The sequence below is a fragment of the Carica papaya genome, chromosome 2 (assembly GCF_054855325.1).
Source record: "Carica papaya isolate Zhongbai chromosome 2, ASM5485532v1, whole genome shotgun sequence".
NCBI classification, from domain to species: domain Eukaryota; kingdom Viridiplantae; phylum Streptophyta; class Magnoliopsida; order Brassicales; family Caricaceae; genus Carica; species Carica papaya.
In genome coordinates this window covers 8,896,066-8,915,285 of record NC_142310.1, presented here as the reverse complement: position 1 = coordinate 8,915,285, position 19,220 = coordinate 8,896,066, and the positions used below count along the sequence as shown (strand labels likewise).

Sequence of the window (19,220 nt, the reverse complement as noted above, 5' to 3'; positions counted from 1 at the left end):
ATTTCGCAGTTCTCGTTCCATTCAAACTTAACGTTCTTCTTTGTGAGCCAGGTCAAATGAGCAGTTAGGCTAGAAAATTCTTCTACAAACCTGCGGTAATAACTTATCATTCTCAGAAAGTTATGAATCTCCTTGATTGATGTTAATTTCTCTCATCCGAGTATTGCCTCAACTTTTTCGGGGTTCACTAATACTTCATTCCTTGATATGATGTATCCTATAAAGGTAGTCTACTCGAGTCAAAATCTACACTTACTCAATTTTACATATAGTTTCTTCTCCTTGAGAACCTGGAAAACTTGAGTCAGGTGATGAACGTGTTCCTCTCTACTCTTTGAATAGAATAGGATATCATCGATAAATATAATGACGAACTGATATAGGAATTGTCTGAAAACCCTATTCATCAAATCCATAAAAATGGCTGGTGCGTTGGTTAGTCCAAATAGCATGACCAAGAACTCATAATGTCTATACCTGGTTCTGAAAGTTGTCTTGGGAATGTCTTCTACCCTAATCCTTACCTAGTGGTAACCCGAACGTAAATCTATTTTGGAAAAGACTTGGGCACCCTGCAACTGGTCAAAAAGGTCATCAATTCTGGGGAGGGTTACTTGTTCTTGATCATAACTCTATTCAATCTCCTGTAGTCAATACATAATCGTAACGTTCCATCTCATTTTCTTGCAAATATGACTCCAGCACTCCAATGAGATACACTACGTCAGATGACCCTACTATCTCGCAATTCATTAATATGTTTTCTCAGTTCCTCCATCTCGATACGGCTCATGCGATAAGGGGTCACCAAGATATGTTGAGTGTCAGACTGAAGATCTATGGTGAATTCAACTTTCCTATCCACTGGCAGTTCAAGTAGTTCGTTAGAAAATACATCAGAGAAGTCTCGGACTATTGAGATCTCTTGAATACAAACTTCTTTTTTAGATTTGCCTAATGTAGAGCAGACAATAGAGTTAAAGCACTATGTAATGAGAAAATTACCATGAGGAAATAACATTTAAAATTTTTATTAACTTGTAAATGCCTCTTCGTTATGAGGGTTGAATACAAGTTTATTGTGGAAATAATGTACAATGGCATGGTATGCCGCTAACTAATTCATTCCCAGGATTACATCAAATTCTACCATGTTAATCTTTATTAGGTCCACATTCAATTTCCTATCTGATATGTCTATGATACAAGCTTTGTATATAATCTCCCCTAGTAGTATCATACTTTCAGGAATAGACACAAATAACACAGAATCAAGTCTTTCCGGTAATATATTTAAATTTTGTGTAAAAGTATGTGAGACAAATGAATGTGAAGCACTAGTATCAATTAAAATATGTATAAGGTGATTACAGATAATGTACGTACCTTGTATTACGTTTGGGTTAGCTTCAACATCCTACTGAGTGAGGTTGTAAGCTTTGTCCTAGATAGGAGGTCTAGCCTAGTTCTGATTCCACGGGCACTCTCTCGCGTAGTGTTGGGTACTCCTACATATACAGCAGCTATTATTGAGACGATATCAGGGTCGGTCCCCATGATCCTTGCCATAGTGCTGGTAAGTCTTACCGCGTCCTGTTACTGGAGCCTGAGGAGGAGCCTGAGTCACTAGTCTAGGCCTCTTGTTCTACTGAACTGGTACAGTAGGTGCTGGTCTGCAGTATGAAATTAGGGGTCTGAGATTCCCCACTGCTAGAGGAAAGATGCGAAAATTCTTCTCCACTAGTTATGCCTTAGCTAGAATGGCTGAATAGGTACTAAGCTCAAATATATAAAGTTGCTGTCTGATCTCAAGGCGGAGGCCCCACTTGAACTTCCTTGCCTTCTTACCTTCATCCATCATGCTCTCAGGGGAATACCGGTCCAACTCTAGTAACCTTCGGGCATACTTCGCACAGTTATATCACCTTGGACTAGGTGTATAAACTCTATCTCCTCAAATGTCGGAGGTGTTCTAGGAGGTACTTTGCATTGAAGGTCATCAGGAACTGTTCCCAAGTGACAAGAATGGACGGGGTGACTTGCTTTAGCTGCCACCAGTGGCATGCCTCTCCCACAAACATGTAGGTAGCAAGTACAATCTTCTGTTCAGGAACCACCCCAAGAGTCGTGAAGGTCTTCTCTCTCTCAGCTAACAAATACTTGGCATCTTTAAAAGAGGATGCCACTGTAAAAGTAGATGGGTTTAATCTTTTGTACCTTTCAATATAGTATGGATCCATCATGGGTGAAACTGGATTATGTGGAAGAGGAACTAAATTGTACTGGAGAGGGACCAAGTGGCCCTGTGGTGGTTTCGGATGACATAGTGGAGGCATCGGGTTGTGCTGTGGCGGTACCGGATGATGCAGTGGAGGCATCGGATGGTACTACAGTGGTGTCGGATGGTACGGTAGAGGAGCAGGGTTGTACCGACGTGGCTCCAAGTCTTTCTATTGCAAAGGTGACTCAAATTGTGGCAGCGGAATAGGGTCAGACAGCTCCTTCCTTTCCTCTTGGGTCAACTGGGCAGAGATGAGTCTCTCCAGCATCTCAAAGAGTCAGTCAAAATCATCTCGAAGTAAGCCATTCCGAGCTGTTCGGTTTAGTGGAGTTCTTCATCTCCTCATTTTCTGGTACCTACATTTCACAAGAAAAGGTTGAATGATTGTATTTGGTAGTTTTAAGTATTTGTGTAAGGAATGGTTATGACGAACGCGGCTTTGATACCAACTATAAAGACCCAGAACTTAAATAAAAATAAATTTATAACTTAAATGCAAAAGCGATTAATAGAGTTAGGATTTACATTCCTTACACAATAATTTTAAATGCCCAATAGAAATACGAGAATGTCCCTTCTAAAAATAAATAGTAATTAAAGAAATAAAACGAATAGCAAATAACTAAGCATCCTATGACAACCTTCACTAGCACGTGAAGAGAGTCCGAATAGTGAACTACTCACAACCCACTTGCTGATTGGGATCTGGATCTTGGTCATCTTGATCTGAAATAGTTAACGAAATGGTGAGCAATACAACATTAGTCCAGTAAGAATTTCACACTAATCACATATACGTAAAATTAAATATTGGTAAAAATCGAACAAATAACTTATGGAGCCCTTGCTTTATTTAAATACTTTTAAACTTGAAGATATTTGTTTAATATTTACCGCAACGAGTTTTTTCCCAAAAACAACTTATGAAGATCCATATCCATACAACTTTTCACTTTCATGCATAACAGAACAAGAGAAAATAACTTTCCTTTCTTACCTGCTTATTTGTACCCCTGGGGATCCATAAAGATGTCTCTCCCTACTCGTGAATCAAATATCTAATTTATAATTGACTGGCCGTCCCCATATTCCGTCTGGTAATGAGCGCCAAATATTCTGTCACCTCGATACCTCGTTTGGTATGAGGGTGAATCATATCTTTCAAATCTTTCTGGTAAGGGACTTTCCAGCTCCGTTCGACTGAAGTAAGGTTCACAGTAGGGTTCCCTATATACCGGGTCCGTCTGCCTTTTCCCTAGGTAACTAGCAAGTCTTTCACATACATATTTTTATCAATAAAAAAACTAACAAACGCATACTAATATCTCATATTACATTCACAGATCAATTAAACAATATTTATGCAGACGATATAATTTGTCATAATAAGAGATCGAATAACCAGATAACCGAATAAACCAGATAAATCAATAAAACTATTGAACTATAAATTAAAAATATGTACTATATAAAAATCAAGTAAGTAGGACAGTACAGAAAAATAAATAAAAAATCAAGACAATTATAAACTAACCGGTTCCGGCTCCACTAGTAACTAGTAATTATTTTTAAGGTTTTCTAATTTTTCATACAAACACAAAATTATATACCGTTAAGTCTCAATTTACCGTAATGGAGAATAGGATGAAGGATCCTTACCAGGATAGGTGTTTCGAGACGTCAAACTGTCTACTACGCCTCCTGATTGGTACCGAATTTCCTGAATTTTTTCTGTAGAATCCAAAACACTCGTCACATACCTAAAAATACTCTAAAAATCCAAAATCGGTGTCCGAAACTCATTCTGGCCAATTTTGGAGTTCCAGCACGATGGTGTCGCCATGGTTCGGGGTCGGTTTCAATGCCAACGGTGATAGTTTACCTTGGTCTAGCTGGTTTTGGCTGATTTTTGTTGGTTTTGGGATTTTGGCTATAGTGGCTCTACCGAGCTTTACTTGCAGTTTCCGGCTCACCTACTGTCCCTCTTGCTTTGATTTAGTCATAGGGGTGTTCGGAATGGAATTCTGAGCGGGTATGGAGAATTTTTTCATTTTTTAGTGGCCGGCAGTAGCTCTAGCGTGGCGGCGGTCAGTGGTCGGCCTCCTTATCTAGTGTCTGGTTCTTCTTCTTTGGTAGGGGCTGGCAGCTAGAGTTTGGGCTCACGTGTGATGCAAAGTATTTATACCCATCACACATTGATCTGAACCGTCCATCGCGATCAATCTCATCCGTCCGATCGCACCTAAGGAGGAAACGAATATGAACTGTTCATCGTGATTGATCTCAGCCGTCTGATCGTGCCTAAGGGGAAAACGAATCTGGATCGTCCACATGTGCGGGATTGATCCTAGATCGTCCGATTACGAGGCATGCAAATTGCCCGCATGGCACCGACATCAACGTAGCTTGCCACACGGCATACTTCGATTTGTCAAAGCTGCCGACTGGGCTGTCTTACGTAGCTGAACTTTTTTTTTTGTATTTTGACTCCTTATTTCTAATTTTTTTAAAAAAAATCATCCGAACTCAAATTTTCACTTATTTTTTTTAAAATTATTTTCATTCTCGTTCCTAATTTAATTTTTTCTCAAAATTTTAATTAAATAAAAATAAACTAAATTAAATAATTTTTTAATAAAATAATTTAATAATAAACAATATCTCGATCCATTTTTCAGGTCCGGACATTACATATATTACCATCTTTGTCATTTTGTACCATGATATGAACATACTTTTTCTGCATTTTTCTCAATACTACATAAATATATTTACTTTTATTATATAAGAGTCGAAACTCCGACCTTTTATTTTCGTAAAAATAAAGCAATGCCACCTAATCTTAAATAATATGTCACACTTTTCCCACATTATTTCGTTCTTATTTTATTTTAAACAATGATAATTTATATAAAATTTAATAATAATTTACATATTCAATGTGTTTAATTAATTCTAAGTTGACAATGCTAAATTTATATTTTTATGTATTAAAAAAATAATTACAAAGTTTTCATTCAATTCTTTAAATCATTTATATTACATTTTAATTAATATTTTATAAAATCAAAATTTGAACCAATCTCAACCTTCAAGTTTTCATTAATATTTTTAATATAAATATGTATATGATAAAGAAATACATTAGGTGAATGAAAACTAAAAATTATTTTTTTAAAAATTGATTGAAAACAAAATAGAGTTGATTTCACTAATCTTATGCCCAAATAATAATTAAAAAAATTAATTGACCTTATAAAACAGTTTTCTGAAAATGAATTACATTTCAGTTTTTAAAAATAAAATACTTTCGAGTACTAAATATACTTAGCATTTACTCTTTTTTTAGTCAACAAAAAGTTATCCTTAGAAGAAGAACCAATAAGAAAGAGGCTCATCATATAATCTTACCAGGATTTATTAGTCATTACCTTTTTTTTGGCTTATTCATATGACCTCCAAGTTCAACATACTTACAAAAGCATCATGCTTCTCATCCACATGTATTTGCACTCACCAAACATATTAGAAGAAGAAGAATACACACTGGCTATCCTCCATATTTGCACCTTAGTTTGTACAGAATGATGTACAATGCATTAAAAATATAAACAATGAAGGAAAAGACGAAAAAGAACCATTATCAATTACTAGAACTACCAGTCACAGCTCCATAAGCTAAAGAAAAGTAGTTAGGAAACATATGCATATCAAAATCTCAGTCATGATTCAATCTGCAAGACTGGCTGGAGAATTTGCACCTAACTTGTATAGAGAAAGATTTTTTGTAATACGATCAAGATACATTAACTGCCATGACAGCCAACCAAGATAAAACCAACTAATATGTATGGAAAGAACATATATGCATATCAAAGGTGAAGAATATTCAGTCATGGCTCTTCCTTAACAAAGTAACTTTCTGGCAAGGCAAAATCCTCCTCGTGATTAAGGATTTCCATCTCCTCATCATCTGGTTTCTGAAATTTGGAAAAGATTGGTTAGCAACTACCTATTCTATGTCCAAAGGCTAAAAGCAAAAATAAGCACATGTTAGCCCTCTTCTATTTTTTATTTATTCCAGTGTAAACATTCTTGGACTTCAAATTTTAAGACAGAATGCTATGCTACTGGTTGTCTGGATTAGTAATTGTACTGACTGCCCATTTACATATTTCCACGACCGTCTATAAGATAGATTTAGTTTATGACCAAGGCCACCAGTGGCCTCATTTGCAAAACATGCATGCAAACAACATGCCCAAGATGTGTTGCAATCCTATTACATAAAATAGTTAAAAGGGAAATTTGCTAAATGTCGAGTGATGGTTGAGGCTGATCATTCAGAAAGATGGAGCAAACTATGAGTTCTGATATTAATGAACTCTTTAGAAAATAGTGTTCAGATTGCTACTTTAAAGCTCCAGTTAATCATCAATTTGTATGGTCATTAAGCTATCAATAATCATTCTCTCTCTATCATTTTTTTAAAATAAATTCTCTCTCCATCATACTGGAACAGTAACCTTAAATGTGGTTCAAATCTTTTCTTTTTTCATTCAATTTTTAAATCTTAATTGTTTGATGTGTAGAATTCAGTCATACTTTACATATTCCATGCAGAACTAAATTAACTTTATTTATCTTCCTTTTCATAATAATTAATTTGTATTCCTACTTGACAAATAATGAACCAAAAAAACCCCTAACTTGTAGACATAAAATTAAGTTGGAATCATAATGTTGTCTCCATTAATTATGCCATTGTACTGTATTCTTGTTCTTATTCCATAAAATTAAAATTTGAATCAAATTCAAGTTTACGTTGTTGTTCATATAGACTAGAAACCCATTTATGTAAAGGGAAAGAAACAACTGAAGCATTTATGTATGCATATATCATCTTAGAGAATTACCAGCATCTCTAAGTTGTAGAATCGATCCAGCAACTGCAAGACCTCATCCGCAGAAAATTGTCGGTCAAAACTGGGATTAAGAGTTAGAGTTGGACAAATGGTAAGATTGGTATCCGAACAACTGAGCATACACTAGAACGTCCTCATCCCAGGCACAGATAAGGAAATAAAACAAGAGGCAGAACAAACCTTCTCCTTAGGAATTCCATTAGACCATAAAGGACAAAATGTCTATGTATTCCTGCAAGGAATGTATTGTTAGGAGCTACTGATCTATTTGCAGATAGATTAATAAGGTGCAAAAAAAAGTTGAATCTGGTGCTTGAAATTATGTGCATTAAACACTAGGTACAAATAAAGTTAGTAGCATCTCTTTGGCAAATGTACTCGAAGATCAGACCAAATAAAAATTACTAGTAATATCTACAACAGTGTCAGATGGATTTTTTGGTTATTTCCTCAATGCAATCCCTGATTCAGAAACTACATCCAAAAAATGAGTGGGAAAAAATAACAGCTTAATCAGACACTTTATATTAAGTAATTGGGGGTAACAAGAGCTTCTTAAGAACAGCAGCAGGCAGTGTAATTTATACGGCTATACCCCTTTCACTCTGTTTCTTCTCACTTTGAAATCAAGAAATTTTTTAAGTTATCTTTCTAACAAATGAATTTGGAAAAGAACAACATGGAAGTTATTTCAAAATTACGTTCTCATCAACGTCCTGATCATAAAAACATGTATTTGCATATAAATTTCATATTTTTACTAATTCCTTTGGTTCAAACATAGTGTAGTTTTACATATATAATGCATATAAACAACAAAAGGAAACAGAGCATGTATTTGATGAACTCGCCTCGTAGTTTGGCAGGAGGATAGATTTCAAGAGCTTCTAAGAGTCTAAGCTCCAATTCAACCTGTGATTGCTCCTAATATATGAAGTAAAAAAACGTGAACTAGACAATTTTATGAAAAACATGCGAATTTAATTTTATCAGATATAATACATGTCCAGGAAATTATGTGTGAGTCTGTGTGTGTCCTTGTCTATATATGTCTATATATTTAGAGAGAGGGACCTTGGGGAGAGAGGAGGCAGAGGAAGGGGGAGCTTTGCATGGAGAATGTACAGACATGCCGTCTTGTTCCTCTTCTCTGCCCTTGCCGCCACCGGCACCCTCCATATTTGTTTCAGTTGACGATCAAAGCAAAGTGAAGAAAAGGAAGTGTTTATAACCGCAAAATGCTTCTACACAGTCCCCAATTACTTCACCCTCACCGAAAATGGAAGAAATTGTTGTTAAAGTGAATCAGTGTGGATCTTGGGTTAGTTAGGGTTTTAGCATTTTGATCCAATAAGTGAAATCGGGTGGAGACGAATTCGGTTTTGCAATTGGGCTTTTTAGGCCTTTTGCTCAATTTTTTTCATACAATTAGCTTATACTTTTTATATATATATATATAAATTATATTTATATCTCTTATATATTAAACTCAAATTTCAGTTCTGTACAAAAAATACAAATAAAAATATAATGCAGATAAGAAATAAATTTGAATATAAATAATATTATAATTTCCAAGTCAACTACATATTTAGGTCAATTATATACCAAATATGTAAATTATAATTAAGTTTTATATCTTAAGTAACTAAAATCTGAAAATAAATAAGACTAGAATAAGGTTAAAAATTATAATTACATATTTATAATAATCATATGGTTTTAAAATTAATAAATATGTTAAATTAATTAGGAATTATTAAATTTTTTTTAATTAACAATAGGCAAAGTCAAACTCATATTCTTAAAAACAAAAGATAAAAATATTAATCACCTAACAAATAATAATTTAATAAATGATTAAGAGCTCACTATAACTAACAATTGAGGGTGGTATTTTATATGGGACTAATATTTAATTATTTATTGGGTCAAGTCTCTATATTCTATATATAGATATATTATAGTTGTTGTCAAATCTTAAACTTTTATAGCATAAAAAAAGAAAAGAATATTTGCTTACATAAATATATATATATATATATTTTTTAGTTTGGTATAATTATGATTGATGGCACTGAAGTTAAAAACAAGGACAACAATGTCCCATTAAAAATTTTAATGGCCATTTATTTTTATAATTTTTTTGTCTCTACATGGAATATTATTGTAATTAAGTTGAAATTAAATATGTTAATTTAGTCAAAATATTATTATAAGTAGTTGATTTGTCAGATTAAACATTAATGTTTAAGTAAACTGTAATTTTTTTATATACTTGACTAAAAACATAATAAACTACCTAAAAACAATTTAAGTAACAATTTTTATTTTATTTTTTTAAATCAAGTCAAAAAATTTAATTATTATAAAATATTATTTTCAATAATGAATTAATTATCATGGCCATTTGTACCAATTTTTTTTTTGTAATAGAAAATTATATTGTTATTGTATAAAATAAAAAGGCTTGTCTATTCACTCAACTAACTGAATCGTAGCAACCTCATCATCAACTGGTTAACAATGTTGTTAAAAGACACACCAACTTCTTTCTCCACTTGCGCATGAACTTTGTCACCCAGCCCAAAATATACATATACATATACGTATACATATAATACACATACACATACATATAGTTTTATTTTTCATTTATTTAAATTCATTTCTCCATTATTATTTGTTACAAGTGTGAAAGTTTTGTTCTTAAATAAAGTAATTACTAACTCATAGTTCTCTTTTTATCATTATATTAATTTATTACAAATTAGTTAAAGTGGAGAAATAAAAAATTATAATTATAATAAAAATAATAACAAAATATATAATGCCTTAAAGATAGTTTAGTCTTTTTCCTATTTTAATTTATTTTACAAAACTTACTCACAACATAAAACTTCATTAGGATTACATTTATGGGTTAAATATTATTACTTTATGAGATAAAATCCAATAAAAATTTTAAGTTTGAATGGATGATAAGTGTATCAGATGATAATTAATTTAATAAATTAATTAACTCCAAATAAGTAAATGAAAATTCCAAACACAATGAACTGGTCTCCTCCTCTTATTTATGAGCTAATACTACTAATGAACTGGTAGAATCAGCTTTTTCTTCAAAAACTCATTAGCACAGAAATCTTTCTCAAGAGAGAAGTTCCTGGTTGAAACCACCAAACAAAACGCCTCTGACCCACAAATTTTCTTTCTCTCCAATCACTATCTGTCAACAGTTTCTTCTTCTTTTTCTTGCTCCATTATTGAACCCATCTTCTTCTTCTTCCTCTTCTTGATCACGAGACCAACTTTCCGTCCCTTCATAATGAGACTGTGCCCTGTTTTTCATTTCCTTCCCGCTCCAGGTTTACATAGAATCAAACTTGCCATTTAAGCCTGTGCTGTCATAAGTAAGGAACAAAACAATGGGAATGGAATTAAATACATACGTACATATTTATCTCTCGTATTTCCCCACCCAACCTCTTGTTTTCAACGTCCTCTCTCTGTTTCTATAAACCTTTTAATAGAAACCCCCCCATTTTGTTCCCCATAACCACTTTTTCTTCATTCTTCTTCCGTTTACAATGGCTTCTGTCATGCCCTGTTCAGCTTCGTCTTCGATCAGAACCACTCGGTTATCTTCGCTGTTTTTGTCGGCAAATAAGATTTTACCCAGTTCTTCTGTTGGGCTTAAGTCGCGGTCGCTTGCTCCGACGCCCACATGTTTGGCGTTCTCACCGTTGACAGAAAAGCCAAATTCTCCGTTTCCGGTTGGTGAATCATTGAAGATTTCCGGCTGGAATCTACGGCTGAGGCACCGGCGTTCACTTGATCATCCGGTGGTTTCTTCGGCTGCTGCGGATGCAGATGGTCGTGAGATTGAGATTTCTGATGGGTTGGGAGCTTGTCGTTTGTTCTTTTATTTGTTTTTAAGTGGTGTCTGTTTGGATGATGAGAAAATAAATAGAGAAAATACTTTGAACTGACAATGCACCTTACCTTTTCTTTTTGGTCTATAATCCACACAAATAAACCTGTGGGGATTTTGTTTAGCTAGTTTCCTCACAGTGGTTTTCTTTAATTTTCTTACTAGCATCCGATCAGAGACACCACATATGTGTGTATATATATCCCCTTGGTTAATACTTCTCTTTTATGTTCTTGCTGACTTTAGGTATGCCAAGCCCTCGAAGAGCTTTGGAGAGAGATTTCCTTTTCTCGTCACTGGATTCTTCTTCTTCATGTGGTAAGTTACCTTCATGTACAGTATACACTTTCATAGCGTTGTATCATCTAAACTAGATACTAAATTTAGAATAAACAATATCATGTTATCTTCATGTACGCCGGATATTCTACATTTAATTAATGTGGATTTGTTCCATAACTTGTTAAGCTCCTAAATTTACAGTTGCAGTTAAAAATCCAGTTTTTAAGGTTTGTTGTGTTTTGATGCAGGTACTTCTTGAATGTAATATTCAATATACTCAACAAGAAGGTCTATAATTATTTCCCATATCCATAGTATGCTATTCTTGCTACAAAACCTCTCTCTCTCTCTCTGCGCGCACATGCGCACACTCAGCACACTACATATATATCTGAGAAATGCACATGGATTTCTTACGTGTCTGCATAATTTAGTCCAAGACTTAGAATTTCTCCTTTCTGCAGTTTTGTATCAGTGGTGCATCTTATTGTTGGAGTAGCATATTGTCTTGTTTCCTGGGCTGTTGGTCTCCCGAAACGCGCTGTAAGTTGAAGCTTTTTGCTTCTTCTTCTGCACCCTCATGGCACATTGTTGCTTCTACTAATGACAATCAATTTTTCCTCTATAACCAGCCAATTGACAAGGAGCTGTTGCTACTCTTGACGCCTGTTGCATTCTGCCATGCCCTTGGCCATGTCATGTCCAATGTATCATTTGCAGCTGTTGCCGTGTCTTTCACCCACACCATCAAAGGTAACAAAAGGCTGACAGAGTGAAAGAAGTTTCAAACGCAGGCTAATTATTCCTTTCGGAATTCTATATGTCTATTAACAGTTGGGTGTTTTTAGTATGTATCTTGCTCATGAAAGTTTGCCTGAATTTACGAGAAAACTTGGCATTATTCAATTTTACTTGAATTATATGTAAGAGGGTACTCCTATTTGGTTGCTAAATGTTTATGCCTGTTTCTTATCAGCCCTGGAGCCATTCTTCAATGCAGCTGCTTCTCAGTTTGTTCTGGGCCACCAGATTCCCTTGTCACTTTGGCTATCATTGGCCCCTGTTGTTATTGGTAAATTCCTTGAATTTCTAAAATAACCATACAGTCCTTATTATATATAATCAGTTACTGATATTCACTATTGCTCCATTTTTTAGGTGTTTCAATGGCCTCCCTGACTGAACTTTCTTTTAATTGGACTGGTTTCATTAGTGCAATGATTTCCAACATAGCATTTACCTACAGAAGCATCTATTCCAAGAAAGCAATGGTAAGATTTGGAACCATGATTCCCACTTAATCTTATAAGCCGCAAGTATGTTTTTGTCAAAGATTAGTTCCCTAGCTTTCTTTGGATCTCCTTTAGAAAAGGATTTTTTTCTCCATTTTGATTTACTCTCTTCTCTTTCTTTTTCCACACATATATATTCTGATCTTGAACAGACAGGAATGGACAGTACAAATGTCTATGCTTACATTTCAATAATCGCACTCTTGTTCTGCCTTCCACCAGCAATCCTCGTAAGTTCACCAAGCACCAATTGTAATCTGAAAGTGGCTTTTTCCTTTTCTTCATTTAAAATCAATATCTAACCCCCTTGTTTTATTCCTGAAATTTGCATTTAGATTGAGGGTCCTCAGCTTATGCAGTATGGTTTCAGTGCTGCAATTGCCAAAGTAGGTTTGTTCAAGTTCTTATCTGACTTGTTCTGGATCGGAATGTTCTATCATCTTTACAATCAGGTATATTAAGCCTCTTTTTGATGTTGATTTTAGTATAACAAAATACAAATTCTGGGTCATTCGTTTGAGTTTACAAATGCAGCTTGCTACAAACACATTGGAAAGAGTTGCACCATTGACACATGCTGTTGGAAACGTGCTGAAGCGAGTTTTTGTTATTGGGTTCTCTATTATTGTGTTTGGTAATTACTCACTGCACCTCTTTCTATTATTAAAATGTTGACACAAAGCAGGAAATCACACAAATACGATTGAGTGAGGAGTTTTTCCTCGTCTTGCTTCCTTGCAATAGATAAGCTGATTACTGGGCTGAGTGAAGGAGAATTTTTAAGATTTTGTTTTTTCTAGAGTACAAGAATTTTGATATTTAAGAGGCAGAGAAGTAGGGAAGAGATGGAAACAAAGATTAGGTTTTGTGTATATGCTGCTTAATGAGTATGCAATGATGGCAAAATCCTTGGCAGGCAACAAAATCTCCACACAGACTGGGATAGGCACTGCAATAGCAATTGCGGGTGTGGCCATGTACTCTCTCATAAAGGCAAACATGGAGGAGCAGAAAAGAGTAAGATCTCATAACCCATTACAATGATTTTCAATATGCTTTTTATGATGGAAATTTTGAATCCAGCTTCTTCTCATACCCACACATATATATATATGTATGTATGTATACTATTTCTTAGTTGAAGGTTGACAGGCTTTCCTATGCTTTTAGTTTGGGAATCAAATAAAATCAAATAGATTAATTCTTTCCATGTTTTTCTCTTGTTGGATTATTCATTTGGCTTTCTAATGATAAAATGTTCCTTTCCCATTTCAGAAGGCTGCTCTAACTCCTGCTTCCTAGGGTTAATTAGGGGCAATAAGATAGACGCTTTTCATTTATGGTTGTTTGACATTGATATTTAATGGCATGGCATCTTCATAACCGGGATGCTATGGAACCCTAAGTGGAGGCTGTCATGATTCTTGGAAGCTTTGCCAGGTAGTGAAGAGAATAAGATCAGATGTCAATGGGCATTTCTATCCCAAATTTTTCAGTTTGGATCCTGATCTTTTAATGTATTTTATAACCTTCTTTTTAATCATTAAAGGTGGGGGTTTTTCACTCCAAAATCTTAAATTTGCGTCAATTGATTTGACTCCAAGTTTAATTGACTCAAAGTTAATCATTTTATTAGTGGCAGATTGAGGAGTCCGAAAGATAAATGCTTCAATCTTATCAAACTAATCGCCATCCATGAAATAAGAAAGAGTAACTCTGAAAATCTTATGGAAATTCATATACAAATTAATTGGCAGCTGCTGCTATATATATATATAATAAAATTATAAATATATTATTTCAGTTCAACTTAATCTAAAACTGATTTTTTATGTTTTTGAACGAAGTATAAAAAGAACATAAAGTAATTCAAATAAATTTCACACAAACATTCGACTTGCATTGTTCTACACTGAAACAACTTCTTGTAAGCACAACTATGACATGAGCCATACTATACAAACCTTCGGCCATAAAATGACCCAAAAAAAAAACTAAAAAAGAGAAAAGGGCTGTAGAATTAGATTAAGTGCGAAGGAAAAGATGAGATGATAGCAAGAGTAAATATTCCTACCTATTAAATAATTGGGATGCTGCTATCTTTTATTATCCTCAACAGCCGACTATCTACTGGATTAGTGTTTAACCGCCCCCTAAAATTTTTCTTCAGCAAACACAAAATTCAATACAGAAAAAAGATATATATAAAAATGCCTGTAACCGGCAATTATGCTAGCACTAATTCAAAATTGAGAAGAATAAAATAATTTACAAATAACGTCAAACTTCATTCAATAGCAATGCGTTGCTATGAGCAATTCAGTGAACTGCAAAATCGTTGTTCAGAATTCCGATTCAACAGAACCTGCAACCTAGAGAAAAGCAAATATATGAATACTACTGTTTTACTATCAAAATTTTTTCTGTACATTCACTAAAGTTAATTGCTTATAGGAAACCAACCTATTTTTATTATTCTTGCCTATGATGGGTATTCAACAGAATAGTCAAGATTAAACAGCAAGTTCCTACGGTTCTCCGAACCAAGTCGAATCTGAAATTTTTTAGCCAAGGCCTCCACACAATCATCACTCTCGTAGTCCATCTCTCTGGAACATCGCCTTCTAACCTTTCTTAGTGTCTCTCTGGAGGGTGTGAATCCAGCATTTACCTGTTGACGATCATGTTTTTTTTTTTTGTGTTAATTTCTGCACAAGCAGTCAAATTTCATAAACAAAACGAGCACATTGAATGCAAACTGAATGACCTTACCATCTTCTCAATTACAGAGAGAGCAGCTTTTGGATCTCGATTGATGAGATGAGCATCAACAAGCAAAGAATATGATGTTGCATTGGGCTTAACACCCACACTTACTAGGTGCTCAAACACCCTTGAAGCCTCAAAAGTCTGCCATTGAAATGACAAATTTTCTATGTGTGAATCCAAAAACTGAATACAAAAGCAATGAGTCTAATATACTTCCTATGGTTATCGTGAGCATGCAATGCTATACAACTGTTTTCAAAAGGAGGCAGATTCACCAACCAACAGTAAATAAATGCATACAGATGACATACAGCATGGTTAAGACTTGAGATTGAAGATGGATGTCTCTATGTAGTCTGACTGAAAGCATGCAAGAGAGAGAGAGAGAGAGAGAGAGAGAGAGAGAGAGGGAGGTCAAGAAAACGGGCACCTTCTTCAGTTTTCCAAATGCATACATCAACGCGTTGTATGAATGAATATCAGGAGTCAACCCAAAAGAACTGCTTATTGCTTCAAATGTCTGGTAAGCACGGTCAAGGTCCCATATGTTTGCACAACCTAAAATTACACAGTTTAAAGCAGCAACAGACTTGTAAGGAGGGTCAGCACGGCTCAGGTTCTCAAGTTGAAAGTATACCTGGAGAATATTTAAAAATGCAAGATTAGATAACAGCTTCGAAAGTAAAATGTAAGAGAAATATAAGTTCTCTGCTGCCTAAAAGATTAGGTAACGGCTCAGGTTATCATTTTCCAAATATGGCATATGTCTAAAAGAACGAAAAGTTGTTTTTATACCCATGCCCCATTTTCACTATATCAATTCCCAAGCTTCATTTTCATTTTTCAACAACTATGCATGTGCTTATGTACATATGCATATATGAATTTAAAAAATAGCACCCATAACAGTTTCTGATAACTAAACAGGGCTTAAAATTCCAATGCAGATATATATTTATGACTTCTTAAGGCAGACAAAAATAACAACAAAAGACTGGCACCTAAAGATTAATATTCAATATAGTGCAGGGAATACACAAAATTAAGGGTGAAGCACAAGACTTTGATGCAAAAGCTCAAGTAGCAATGGAATTTCTAATAACTTCGATACAAGATCACTATGATCTTCGACAAACTTTGTGTCAGCATCATAAAATACTGATCAAAGCCAGGAAAAAGAGAAGCTTCATTGTCTTCTGAAGAAAAAAAAAAGAAAAAAGAGAAAGGTAGAGAGATACTGATATTTTCATCATCCGTCTTTAAACTTGAAATAGCACGGTCATGGAAGATTTAACTGAAAAATAAAAGATAATCTGCCGAGAATAGAAGAACATACTGAATCCAAAGTCGCAAATCCATTCTTCGAGCAAGCTAAAACCAGTGGATGTAATGAAGCAAACGGAGAGAACAATTCTTCAGCAGCTTCTGTACTCATATTCCCATATGTAGACTCCAATTCATGCAGAGTGCTAAAAGCCCTCTGAAGATTCCCCAGTTGTGAATGAGCATATATCTTCCCAAGATAAGATTCAGTGTTGGGAGTCCTCTTCTGGCGGAGTGATCGCTGTAAAATTGCCCATGACGCATCCAGCAGAGTTGAGCTGTAAGTCCTCCCAGCAGTTCTAAGTGCTGACACAACTAATCCTTCGTCCACAGAAAGCAGCACTGGGGGTCTTGCATTTTCTCCCCTAGCAATCCACCTGGCCATAAATTCCAGCATATAAAATGCTAACTTGCTATTATTCTCTCGTATTGCAAATTCTGCAATTCTGCCGCACAAATTCCAGGGTGGACAGAGAGCTTTATTCTGATCTGTTGTCTGATAATACCAACCGGAAAATATTTTTATAAAGAATCAGCAAAAAGGAACCGCCTCAAACAAATTAAGTCAACCATATACCTTGCACCTCTCAATTATGGACACCAATGTATCAAGCCTGCGCTTGGCAACACAGCTTCTAATGCATTCACTGAAGACTCCCATGGACAGCATATATCCAGATTTTAAAGCTGCATTTATATACTTCAATGCAGCATCAATTTGGTCCATCGAAAAAAGCATGCCGATAACCAAATCATATGATTCATCATCAGGCATAGATTCCTTCCCTGTCTGCAGCATCCTGATAAGAATTGAAGTGAGTTAAAATTCCCCCAAAATCCATTACAAATGTGGATTTATGCAAGTACTATGAACTAATAACAGGCCACTGACCATTCCAAAGGATGTATTAAAATTATATAGTACTTTAGAGACTATACAATCTTAACAGATTTATATGATTATATGACCAAATATATAACGCTAAAGTACCCTATGAACTAAATCCCGTCTCGATTACCTATCTCTCAATCCTCAGTAGGGATTAAACAATAGAACCCCCGAGAATAATTGGAAATGGACTACATCCTGCTTTTGACATTCCACAATAGAACTTCATAACTCCGAAGCTTTGCTTTTCAAGGCATGCTGCGAACAGATAGACAGAGAAAGAGAGAGAGAGGAGAACGGATCTTTACTATTTCAGATCCAATTTGAAACAACGGCGAAAAAACTCAACCAAGTGCTTTTAATTTTGGAAGACAGCACCTTTCAATTTGTTTCCTTGCAGTTTGTTGTCCCTTTTAAACGTACATCAGATATACATATATTCATTACGTACATGCATGTAAGGCAACTAAACAAATAGCCAAGACTCATTTTTTATAGGAAATCTAACCGTTCGATCAGCTTCTCAGCGGCCTCGGACTCTTTGGCTTGTTTCATAGCCTTCAACACCAGATTAAAAGACGCCGTATTAGGAGATATTGCAAAATCCTCCATTTGCGCAACCAAATCAAGTAAATCACCAGCAGAGGCCCCGATCATCAAATTAGCCCTCAAGTAGTGATTGTACAGGTTTACATCGGGCTTGTTTGGCTTTCCATTCTTATCGAGCGACCGAATCCAGAATTCGAACAACTGCTTCAGTTCATGCCACCGCAGCGAAGTCATCCAATCGGCAAAGACATTCAGCAGAGAGTTCACGTCCAGGGTTCGGGAAAGCGACTGGATGCGAGAGGCAGGGGTTTGGTTGAGCAAACCTAGTGGGATCAGAGTCTGAGTTAAGGAGGGCGAGCTGGGGATCGGATTGCGCCAGTTTTCGTGGTAGAGAGGACTTCCTGTCGCCGGGTTTGGAGGTAGCGGGGTCGAATTGGAGAGTGAGGTTGTTGTAGCAGGGTCGGACGACTCTGTTGAGAGCTGAGGCTCTTGGGAGAGAAAAGGGAAGGTGGATATGGACTTGATGGCTGGAGTTGCATTAGGATTTAGTGTTTTGAGTAGATTGTTTCGGGTTCGGGATAGGAGAGCAGTCATATGAGACGCCATTGATGAGTGAGCTCCGGAGTACAGTGAAGACGGAGGAGCAAGGACTTGGGGTTAGGGTTTTTGAGTGAATTGAGCAGGTTATCGTTATTTTTGGCGAAGACTGCTGTAATTCCAGGGTGCGATTTTTGATATCATCCCAAAATTAAAATGAAAAACTCCATCTCGTAAATAAGGGTTTTTTATGTCTAAAATGTAAACATTTTTTAAGAAATTAACCTTTTAGTCACTAAATTATTCTTATATTACAATTACATTTCAAATCTTTTTTGTAATATTCGATCCCGAAATTTGGTCCATAATTAATTTTAAAATTAATAAAATTTAATTTAATGTGTAATTATAGAAAAAATATGTTGATAGCGAAATTGAA

The 19,220-nt window shown here is 35.3% G+C and overlaps 3 protein-coding genes across 4 annotated transcripts; 1 reads left to right on the top strand and 2 right to left on the bottom strand.

Moving 5' to 3' along the window:
- Window positions 1-5,903: 5,903 nt before the first annotated feature.
- LOC110824132 (chromatin modification-like protein) lies at window positions 5,904-8,563 on the bottom strand. Of its 2 annotated transcripts, none has more exons than XM_022054683.2 (5): window positions 8,281-8,563; window positions 8,058-8,118; window positions 7,387-7,438; window positions 7,198-7,267; window positions 5,904-6,261 (listed from the first exon to the last, which is right to left on the bottom strand). In XM_022054683.2, exons 1-5 carry the CDS (start codon window positions 8,383-8,385, stop codon window positions 6,175-6,177), a joined length of 375 nt encoding a protein of 124 aa, XP_021910375.1. In that variant the 5' UTR covers window positions 8,386-8,563; the 3' UTR covers window positions 5,904-6,174. The 2 variants fall into 2 exon arrangements, with proteins under 2 accessions (XP_021910375.1, XP_021910374.1); XM_022054682.2 differs by having other exon boundaries at window positions 8,058-8,130; window positions 8,281-8,549.
- Window positions 8,564-10,321: 1,758 nt separating this feature from the next.
- LOC110823982 (triose phosphate/phosphate translocator, chloroplastic-like) lies at window positions 10,322-14,302 on the top strand. Its single transcript, XM_088213189.1, has 12 exons — window positions 10,322-11,107; window positions 11,387-11,458; window positions 11,671-11,736; window positions 11,887-11,965; window positions 12,055-12,175; window positions 12,399-12,494; window positions 12,581-12,693; window positions 12,867-12,944; window positions 13,050-13,166; window positions 13,249-13,348; window positions 13,631-13,731; window positions 13,990-14,302. Exons 1-12 carry the CDS (start codon window positions 10,797-10,799, stop codon window positions 14,014-14,016), a joined length of 1,281 nt encoding a protein of 426 aa, XP_088069315.1. The 5' UTR covers window positions 10,322-10,796; the 3' UTR covers window positions 14,017-14,302.
- Window positions 14,303-14,563: 261 nt separating this feature from the next.
- On the bottom strand, window positions 14,564-18,997 carry LOC110823983 (Tetratricopeptide repeat (TPR)-like superfamily protein). Its single transcript, XM_088213188.1, has 7 exons — window positions 18,204-18,997; window positions 17,384-17,606; window positions 16,820-17,302; window positions 15,914-16,120; window positions 15,487-15,624; window positions 15,178-15,385; window positions 14,564-15,086 (listed from the first exon to the last, which is right to left on the bottom strand). The coding sequence occupies exons 1-6, from the start codon at window positions 18,848-18,850 to the stop codon at window positions 15,197-15,199; spliced, it is 1,887 nt and encodes a 628-aa protein (XP_088069314.1). The 5' UTR covers window positions 18,851-18,997; the 3' UTR covers window positions 14,564-15,086; window positions 15,178-15,196.
- Between the last annotated feature and the right edge of the window lie 223 nt (window positions 18,998-19,220).